At 33.0% G+C, this 10,788-nt stretch overlaps 2 protein-coding genes across 2 annotated transcripts; both read left to right on the forward strand.

The window, feature by feature from the left end:
• Positions 1-2,966: 2,966 nt before the first annotated feature.
• On the forward strand, positions 2,967-5,621 carry LOTGIDRAFT_175482 (hypothetical protein; the record flags this gene model as incomplete). Its single annotated transcript, XM_009056703.1, has 5 exons — positions 2,967-3,081; positions 3,286-3,438; positions 3,727-3,894; positions 4,250-4,423; positions 5,263-5,621. 5 exons carry the CDS (start codon positions 2,967-2,969, stop codon positions 5,619-5,621), a joined length of 969 nt encoding a protein of 322 aa, XP_009054951.1.
• A 1,938-nt stretch (positions 5,622-7,559) lies between these two features.
• LOTGIDRAFT_175483 (hypothetical protein) lies at positions 7,560-10,736 on the forward strand (the record flags this gene model as incomplete). Its single annotated transcript, XM_009056704.1, has 3 exons — positions 7,560-7,692; positions 8,167-8,252; positions 10,581-10,736. 3 exons carry the CDS (start codon positions 7,560-7,562, stop codon positions 10,734-10,736), a joined length of 375 nt encoding a protein of 124 aa, XP_009054952.1.
• Between the last annotated feature and the right edge of the window lie 52 nt (positions 10,737-10,788).

The following is a 10,788-nucleotide window of genomic DNA, read 5'->3' on the forward strand; positions in this document are numbered from 1 at the left end:
ATCTGTAATTTTTGCTTGCCATTTTTATCCAATGATTTTAAACCCTTTTCCTTGTTTTTCTAGGGCTTGTCGTTCTAGTCTCTTGTTTCTTAGTTCTCTTATTAGCTGTAGTTCTTTAAGTTCGTCAGATTTTTTCACTGCATCGCTTATATTTACTCCTGCTTTAGCCACAGAACCAAGAGCTTGCGCTTCTGAGGAAATGAGGGATTTGTTGTTTGAGACAAAATTGGCCACTTTGGGGATGAGAGATGTTAGCGCAGAGAAGAAACCGTCTCCTTCGAATTTTTTTTGTTCGTGTTTTAAAATTAAAGACATTTTTAATGCGGTTATTTACTGTATTATTATTAGTGATTCTTGTCTGTGGTTTGGGTAATTTATAATACAGTTTGGAGGAGTCTGTTATAATACATTTTTAACAGTTGTGTCTTTTCGGATATGACGCATTGAAAAAGCTGCGCATGCGCAGAAGTGAAATGCGTCATATCCGAAAAGACATATACTATTTAAATCCGATATGAAAACGAAAAAAATAGGCCATGAACTAGAGTAATTAACGCACTGGCTATCAGCATCGTCACAGTGCATCCGCGCCAATTTCTTCTTGAAGCTTTTTTTTCATGAATTTCATTTAGTGAGTTCTTTAGGGTTATGTATGGTGAAGAGTGGCCTGTCCTATGTTAGAACAAAATGGTTAAGTTATGATACTTGAAGGATCGTTTGGGGAATAGGAAGTATCTTCAATTTATAATGTCTTAATACCTGTCACAAGTCCCTAGGATCGGTCCTAGCTACGTTTCGACGATACGGGTTCAGTTTATATTTACTGCCAACGTGTTGTAATTCAAACTAAATATTAACTATCTTTAACGGTGTTATTGATCTATTTTAACTATATTATAATATAGTATTGATATATTGAATTGTTGATGAAACAAAAAAATGATTAGATGGATATCATGATTTCATGAAATAACATAGCTCGAGGCTATAATTTTGAAATTTCCTCAAAAAAATGTAAGGGTGCAATTTGGGGGACAATCTGGGGGTCACATGCTGATACTGTTGTGCTGTAAGGAAAAGCTAGATTTGGTCAAACTGTAAGAACGCGTGACGTCAAATCTCACGTTACCACCAGCTGTCAGGACTGAATCGTAATAATATATATTAAACATATCCTCAACATGTTCTATTAATCGATTCAGTGAATTATGCCACGCCTTCTCTGATGTTCTATATTGGTGATCCCTTTTTATACGCCCACATGAATATGTGGTCGTATATTGTCGTCGCCCCTGTCCGTCCGTCCGTCGGTCAACATTTCTTGTGAGCACTATAGAGACTACAGTTTTTATATGATTTTGATAAAACTTGGTGTGATGCTTTAGATTGAGAAGAGTTCGAATTTGACAAATTTTCGATGAACGGTTTTTGAGTTATTGCCCTTGACTTAGAACGCCTTGAAATTTGTTAAAAAATTGTTCGTGAGCAGGATTGAAGCTACAGTTTTCATCCGATTCTGATGAAACTTGGTGTGATCATTGGAATTGATAAAATCTCGGACAAGTTCTAACAAGAGATATTTTTGATGAACATTTTTTGAGTTATTGCCCTTGACTTTGTAAACACGCGTCAAAAGTTATTTTTTGCCCTTGATTAGAGCTGTGTGAATTAATTGTTTGTTGTATTTGGGTTATTGATATTGATTTTAAAAAATTTTGTGGAATTTTTCAGCATAAATAATTTCTTCAATATGAGAAAATTCGTACTTTAGTCACTAAAGACTGTTTTATTATTTCAGACAGCTGCCAGTGGGCGTATGTTACCTTGCATCGCAAGCTATCTTTCATTTGGTTATCAGAATGGTTTTTGTTCCGATTAGCAGCATGTCCCAGAAATTAAGAGCTGAGCAAATATTTTTTGGTGCCACTTTGAGATAACATTCTTGACATAATTTACTATATTGATTTCCCAGCTGAGTTTGATGATAATTAGAATTGTTCATATCAAGCTGTTATTTGTCAACACATTGAAATAGCTGGTACATGTACATTGATAAAAATTCTTATGACTATTTTCAGCCATACATGTTACTTATTACAACATAATTATGTTAACTCAACACTAATTTATATCTAGCATATCTCTTTATTTGTGACCTTGGCCAGTGCTTTTCTTATCATTACAACATAATTATGTTAACTTGATTATGCATTCAAATTAGTACTTGATATAGATGTTAAATAAGTCAACTTTCATCACTAATCAAGTCAACCTACTCCAGAGTAGTGAATAAGTCATCTTACAGTCATTGTTCCAGTCAAGCCAGCCGTAAATTGGTCCAAAAAAAGTCATCTTGCATCCTTACTTCAGTTGACGTCTGCAAAATAAGAATAAGGCCCCTTTCTTTCATTATTCCAATTGACCCAGATGGAACTGAAAAGTCTTTTCCAATTCATTATTTCAGTCGACCTAGCTGTGGTTGGTGTTAATAAGCATCTTTCATCATAATTCCAGGTGACTAAGCTGTAAAATACTACTGAATAAGGCGTCTTTCATTGAAATTTCAGTTGACTCAGTTGTAAAAATAGTACTGGATAGGATGTCTTTCATCATTTTTCCAGTTGTCCTAGCTCTAAATGGGCATGGTCGCTTACTGTTCTAGACGACTCAGTTGTAAATAGCCAGTGATAATCAGGACGAGGTCTATGCCAAGAGGTCACCCCTATTAGTGCATCGGAGATCGCCTTGCAGGATGCCTAGAGTGAATCAGAAAGGTTCGAGGTGACCCAACTGTAAGAACAACAGTTATCAAATATTATAAAATATACTAGGATGAAATTTATTAAAAATAATTACACGACATGTTTTCTATTTCTTCTGTATCGATTTAGTATCTGTATCTATCTCCGTTTCTATATAAACTCACACAATTTTCACTGATCATAAAACTTGATTATGGAATCAATATGATAGTCAATGCTAATTTGATGTTGATGGTGGTCTTGCTAAGGGCCGGAACATTGCCAGTGGTGAGTCCTGAGCGTTACCCCTACATGGCGCAAAAGTTTTGGGGAAAATTAGGTAAGTATAACAGGAACAGCTGAGACTGAAATAAGCTTGGAAGACAAGTTCGTTTGCACTATTTATACTAACTTTCCTCCATAAGAAATCTAAGCTGGATTTCTACCATGGTTTACAATTACAAGTTTGTTCTATCACTATATTTTTAAGATGAAGAATAAATATTAGACTATAATTTTATACATCTGTATTATTTTGTTGTAGATTGTGATAAGTATAATCTACCAATAAATACGATGTGGATTCAAAGAGATAGCTGTGAAGACAATAAACGATTCAAGTGCAAAAGAGGATATGTATCACAAGTTCAAACAACTTGTAAAAACGAAGTCTGGATTTTGGAACCAGCTTGTCAAGGTAAGAATTAGTTTCCACACAAGCTCTATACATTGTAGATTTTGCAGACAGGGTATTTCGTTCGGAAATAAAGTCTACATTGGTATCTAATTTATATATAATATTGAATTGAAGAAGAAAAGTATTTTGTATACGATACGAAATGAAATGAAATAGATATCTAATGATCATTTGTTTCGACTTTCATCAAACTTTCGAGTTATTATTTAATATTTATGTTTTACTGTTAGCTGTTAGCTTAAAATCCTATGTCGTTGTCTCATAAATTTATTTTGGTATTAGCTGTAGAGTGTACACAAGGTGTGAATATCACTAACTCTGATGATGTAACAGAATCTAGAATATTTGGTGAAGATTTTAGTTTTAACTGTTCAGTTGGCTACACTAAGAATGGTGAGACGGGTACTCTGAGGTGTGGTGAAAATGGTATGTGGCTAGAACAACAAGCTTGTCAAGGTAACAGTTTAAGAATTTATAGTTGTAAGGTGGGTGATGCAATAGATTAAGGATCCTGAAAGGGGTATTGGAAAGAAAAAGAAACACTTGATCTTGTCCGTATAGGAAAAAAAAAGAAAAAAATTGAATCAATGCTACCCCTTTTATAAAAATCTCAAGTATCTAATTTATATATAATATTGAATTGAAGAAGAAAAGTATTTTGTATACGATACGAAATGAAATGAAATAGATATCTAATGATCATTTGGTTCGACTTTCACCAAACTTTCGAGTTATTATTTAATATTTATGTTTTACTGTTAGCTGTTAGCTTAAAATCCGTCGTTGTCTCATACATTTATTTTACTATCAGCTGTAGAGTGTCCACAAGGTGTGAATATCACTAACTCTGATGATGTAACAGAATCTAGAATATTTGGTGAAGATTTTAGTTTTAACTGTTCAGTTGGCTCCACTAAGAATGGTGGGACGGGTACTCTGAGGTGTGGTGAAAATGGTACTTGGATAGAACAACAAGCTTGTCAAGGTAACAGTTTCAACTTTTAAAATTGCGAAATAGTAAGACTTTATAGGGATAAGGGAGGTAATGCGATCGATTAAGGATCCAACCCTCCCTTCCCCGAAATCTAATGATGTAACAGAATCCAGAATATTTGGTGATAATTTTAGTTTTAAATGCTCCCTGATTGGACTGACGGGTATACATCTTTTTACTACTGAAGTTAGGGTAATGGTAGGTTTAGGATATTATAAAATATATACATCTTTTTACTACTGAAGTTAGGGTAATGGTAGGTTTAGGATATTATAAAATATATACAACTTTTTACTACTGAAGTTAGGGCAATGGTAGGTTTAGGATATTATAAAATATATACATCTTTTTACTACTGAAGTTAGGGTAATGGTAGGTTTAGGATATTATAAAATATATACATCTTTTTACTACTGAAGTTAGGGTAATGGTAGGTTTAGGATATTATAAAATATATACAACTTTTTACTACTGAAGTTAGGGTAATGGTAGGTTTAGGATATTATAAAATATATACATCTTTACTACTGAACAAAATGGTTGTCTGCCAAAGCCATTTTTCTAGTAAAAATCTCATTATAACTTTAAAATGCAATTTTTCACCGATGTAGCAGGTCAGATACTCACTGCTCCAGTTTTATTTTGTTTGATAAATTATATTGGTGATTTTGATAGTGGGTACCTGGTGTTAACAGCTTGAAGTTTTGAGAGAGACATTTGTTTTGCAAATTTTCATTTTTTGACATCGACCTTAGATGATCCTAGTCCAAAACTCATTTTGGCAAAGAATTTATGTAAGATGTTATGTAATACTTTAATTTGTATTTCAGGATGTTACAAGTTTTTGAATAAAACATGTTTAGCACCGAGTTTCTTTTACTATGATGATTACACGTCAACTGAAGATGACCAATGTGATGAAGATTGTAATTCTATTACTGGGTGTACCGCTTCATTATATGAAAGCAATAATTGTAATTTTTACACAGCTCCGATCATCTTTGTGTCATATGATCTAGATCTAAATCAATGCATTGAAAAGTGTAAGGAGAGGAGTGACTGTGTAACATTGAACTTAAAGACAGGTATTAGCAATGAATGCTTTTTATTTAACGTTACCCTGGCTGAACTACCTGATGGTTCGACAACTGAAAATGACAGATGTACCATAGTAGAAAAAATATGTTAATTAAAACATGTTATCATTATTTTTTTACTTTACTTTTCGTAACAGAACTAACCTGAAATTTGGGTGGTGGGTTGACTCACTAGTGAAATGTTGGGAAGCTAATGAGGTTCCCTACTCCCAAAAATGAGCAACACATTTATGTTTATTCATCAGTGGACTCACCTAGTGTTAAAACTTTACAACAGAATTCTCTCATATGACCCGATAAATCAATAAAACTACAAAAGTAATTATTGAAAAAAAGATAAATATTGAAAAATGCTTAATATTTTTAAGCGTTTTTCAATAATTACTTAGTTTAAAGATGGGCTCCCTTATTTTCATTTGTGAAAATGAAAATAGTAATACTTATATGAATAGAAAGTAGATGTGTTTTAATGACTTGGAAAAATACCAGTTTGTCTCACATGTCCATAATTAATTCATAATTAGCTAAATTAGAAGAGAGATCAAGAAAGGTCAAAAATTCTTTTTTGTTTATCCAGACGGTACATACATTGACATTTATGATTGGTTAAAACTCGTAATTATATGCAATAAGAACATAATGATATGATTAAGAATACATGATAACTCATTAGAAACACAAATTAATCAAATAGTTTGCTTAATTTGGCACTAGAAAATAAGGAAACCTATCTTTAATGGATCTATTTTCATAAATAGGGTGCATGTTATTTTGTTAAGGCACCAGGTAAGTCCACTATGAATTTAGACTCATTTTGGCCAAGTTAGAGAATTTATATTTTATGTGCATTCTTGGAGGGGGTAACCTAGCTATTCAGATGTATACGGATGGGATATTACCATTTTAATCATACCCGTAGCTTAACAATCTCGGGGCTTGGCTTCTGCATTTTTTTAAGGAGGGCTTAAGTTTTTAACTTTTTGACAAAACAAAGTTGGGCTTAGAAATAGCTTAAAATGTGCTTTGTTGAAATATTACAGCCTATATAAATATAGCTTGCCAGGCAAGGTAACATACGCCCACTGATAGCTTTGATTGTAAGTACAAGTCTTTGTTTGCTTCCCATTCAATTGTAGCCTGTAGAGTCTGCACGAGTTGCCCAATATAGCTAATAGAGTGAAACGTCAAGTCAGACACGATATTTCGGTGAAAAATTATCCAATCATCACGAAATAACTCATACTAAATATCGGAATCTATATTTGACACCAGCCTCTATTTACTTGAGGTCGGCTGTTGCCCTATCTAATTCCATTTTACAAAAATAATTTCCTCAAAGTTCCGAATTATTTCCAAAAACAGCAGTAGTACTAGAGCTTACAGATGGGACGCACGGGGATTCCCCCATTCCATTTCATTCCATGGGGAAAGTGTGTCCAATCTGTAAGCTCCCAAAAAAAACCTAAACACGATACATTCCATCAATTCCCTCCCCAAAAAAACCCCTAAACTCCCTACATTTCATAAATTATTACACCTATACTCCCTACATTTCTTACACCAAAAACACCTTCAATCAATTTCCTACATTCCACCAAAAAAGCATATTAAAAATACCCTTATATAATATAACATAACATTTTTAATATCCTCGTTTTAAATAATGTTATTTTTAGTCTAGAAACTTCTTTTTTTTGGAAACACAATTTCTTCGTTAAATTAACTCATTTAAAAATAGGATGAGTTTAATTCTAAAACACGAACAACACAAATTCGGGCGACGGTATCTTTTCTTCATTATTTTCTCTAGGTAAAACAATTATTCCAAAAGTAGCTAGCTTTGTTTTAAACAACAAATCACTCATTTCAACCGGAGCGAAAGCCGTCGGCTCAATCGCGGAAGCCGGAAAGAGTAAAAGCGAGGCAGTGAAACAATCTGACGAGTTGAAAGAATTACAACTAATAAGAGATCAGCGAAACAGGAGATTAGAAGAAAGGAAAGGAAAAGGCTTTAAAGTTATAGGATAAAAATGATTGTCGTTCACGCTCCAAAAGCTTATTTCGGTTCAGATATACAAAAATCATTGGGTTCTCTTCCTGGATTTCCATTGGCGAAATATCCCGGAGAAAAACATCTTCCCGGTCATAATTACACCGGTCCAGGTACCATACACCAAAACCAAACCTGATTCTTGCTGCATAATAATAAATAAATTTTAATAAAGCCTTTTAATATTTCAACCTCCACAGATTAACCTATACAGATCTATTTACTGTGAGTATGTCGAGGTCAATCTTTGTGTTTTTCTCCATGAACTATATATTTTACTTTTTAAAGCATACATTTATTTTTCAATACCAACCAAACACAAAGTGATCGTAAACGGATTATGTAAACATTCGAAGTTGTGCTTACACTCTAAAATTATCCAAAGTATGACAAGTCTAAATGAAAACTAAAAAGGTATAATCGACAAGATAAAATTATAATGACGCAAGAAAATAAAAACAGAAGAACACCATACAAACAATGATAACAAAAATAACATAAAAGGCATAAAAATACAAAAACCAAAAAACAAAACATCAACCACAAACAAAACCATAACAAACAAGATATTCAAAATTTAAATACAGATTTACCTGTTTTCAAAAGGCAACAACCGTCTCCTAAAATAAGATTGCGCGAAAAGCAGATAAGACTCGAAACAGAGAAAATGAAGGTGAGTGGAAAACTTTAAGATTTACTTTTACTTGTTATAATAATATACTATTTCATTCGGATTATAATTCTGTGAATTGACGTAGATTGGTGACATTTTTAAATTTCAAGTTATATTAGCCTAGAAACGAATATGTTTTAAAAGTAATATCCCTTTTTCCCAACTAAAAATTTTTAAATGAAATATTTAAGATGTTCTCGGTGAGACAAAATGTCATGGAAACGTAATATTTCATCACACTGTCTCTGAACCAAATTATAAGGTAATCTTGTTTGAAATGTTCATATTCAATAAACTCATTCATATATTTCAAATTGAGAACTTTACTGGTCTATACTTGCCATTAGGTTTAGGAACAATAAATAATGTTGATATAAATTGATCACTTTCCCACTCAGATTTAACTATAGCACCTTTCTCTAGGAGATTTTACTTCATTAGTTATAATATCAAATTGTTCTTTGTCAAACATTATTTCTTGGGGAATTTTAGATTGAAAAACTGGCCTATGAAGCTCCAATTTATTACCTAAAACTGTGAATGTTTTCCAGGTATCTACACAGGATCTCAGTTTACCACTGTTAGAAGAATGAGAATTACTGACCCTATCAACTTTGGGATGCTCTTGTCATTGAAGAGTGGAAGTAACAGTACTTGGTGGAGTCTGCTGATTTTGTGGGACGACTGAAATAGTTCCTATTTTCATAACTTCTGTAGTTATTATAATTATTATTATAAGAATAAGGTTGATACCTTCTTTGACCTCTATATTGGTTTAAGCGATTTAATTCTCTACCTTTACCAAAGGTATTTATATCCACGGCCTTGTTTTAGAGCGACACCATACCGATTAGCCTTACTCAAAATCCCATCCCCCAAGAAGCCATGGGAGTCTTTTCTTTACCTAGACTTGCATACTTTATATCAAGCAAAAAATCGACAAATTATATTGAACTGTTGAAAACGGTGATTACATCCGAAAATAGCACCTTAGCTTCCTCATTTGAAAAAATTTCAAAATTTCAGTCAGCGAGATGATATATACCATCCCTATAGCATTTAAATGCTGGATTTTTTTAAATCCTTTATCAACGCCATGATGAGATTTTTCTATATCAGTCCAAATTTCATTATTGACAAGTGGAGTACCAAGCCTCTCACAATTACCAGGCGATTAATACTTGTAAATGATGCTGGTTGTTTCACATCGAGTTGAACAAGCTTAATAAGATATGCAAGAAAGTTAGAGACATCAGGACCTCTTTCAGGTACCTTAACGTGGGCAACTGCCACGAATCAAACTCACCAACTAGAGAATCAGATATATCTAGATTAGCCTTCTGAATGTCTTCTGGTGTCTCTGACTGAAGAGAGCATTGTTCAACAATCTATTAATAGAGGAAGAATTTCTTCCGTTTCCATTGCTATCTAAGTGTTGATCGAAATCGTTGAATCTAAAAATATTTATAGGAGTTGTTGACCTAGTTCTTGAAAGCGCTTTCAATATTTCTCGTGAACACTGAAAGGCACGATTTTGACAAAACTTGGAAAAATTATTCAGTATCACCCCAAAAAGATCACAAGAATTGAATGAATGAAGGTTGAATATTTCATACTTGTGATTGGTACTGTACTGACAAATATTTATTATATTCAAAATCAAGCGGCCAGTGGGTGTATATTACCTTACATGGCAGGCTATCTTTGTCTATACAGGTTATTGAAATAATGGCAAATAATGAAAATGTTCTGGACACATGCCAGATGTTCGCCCAGATATCACTTATTGTCTGGGTAATATAATACCATTTCCTCGCATGACGACATAGTCAAGCAATCAGCAGATACATCAATGATGACTTCATGCCGTAGTGTTCCGACAACCCCTGATCAAAAAATCTGTAAATGTTATCAACACAGTAAGAAATCTTTAACTCATTTTGACAAATAAACGTTTCAATGAACTAGTGAAATGGTGACTTGTCCTGGTAACCAAATTACCACTACCCACATCCAAATTGCAAATCAAATAAAGATCAAATCTAGAGCAGAAATTAAAAGTAAAAGTGGCTGATATTATAGATAATAAAGTGCAAAGGGAATTGAAAATTTAGAATCAAGAGTAAACAACATTTGTGATAAAGTGGGTGAAGAAATTGGCAAGCTTAAATCAGAAATAGAACTTCATTACAAGGATTATCAAATAAACCACATATCAAATTCTGGAAACAAATTACATCAGATAAGAACATAATTACAAACATTTTAGGTTGTAATATAGAACTCCTTAATAATCCAAGCCAATTATCTTTCAACCACCCTTTTCAGTTTCCTAAAGAGAAACAAGCAGCCATATCAATTAAATTGTTAGAATTGGAAAAGAAAAATATTATTGAAAGAACTTATCATGAAGAGGGAGAATTTATCTCCAACATTTTTACTAGAGAAAAGAAGGATGGGGGGCTAAGATTAATCCTCGATTAAAAGAATTAAATGATGAGGTTATCTACAAACATTCAAAATGGAACATTAGAGC

This window comes from Lottia gigantea, assembly GCF_000327385.1.
Source record: "Lottia gigantea unplaced genomic scaffold LOTGIsca_289, whole genome shotgun sequence".
Lineage (NCBI taxonomy): Eukaryota > Metazoa > Mollusca > Gastropoda > Lottiidae > Lottia > Lottia gigantea.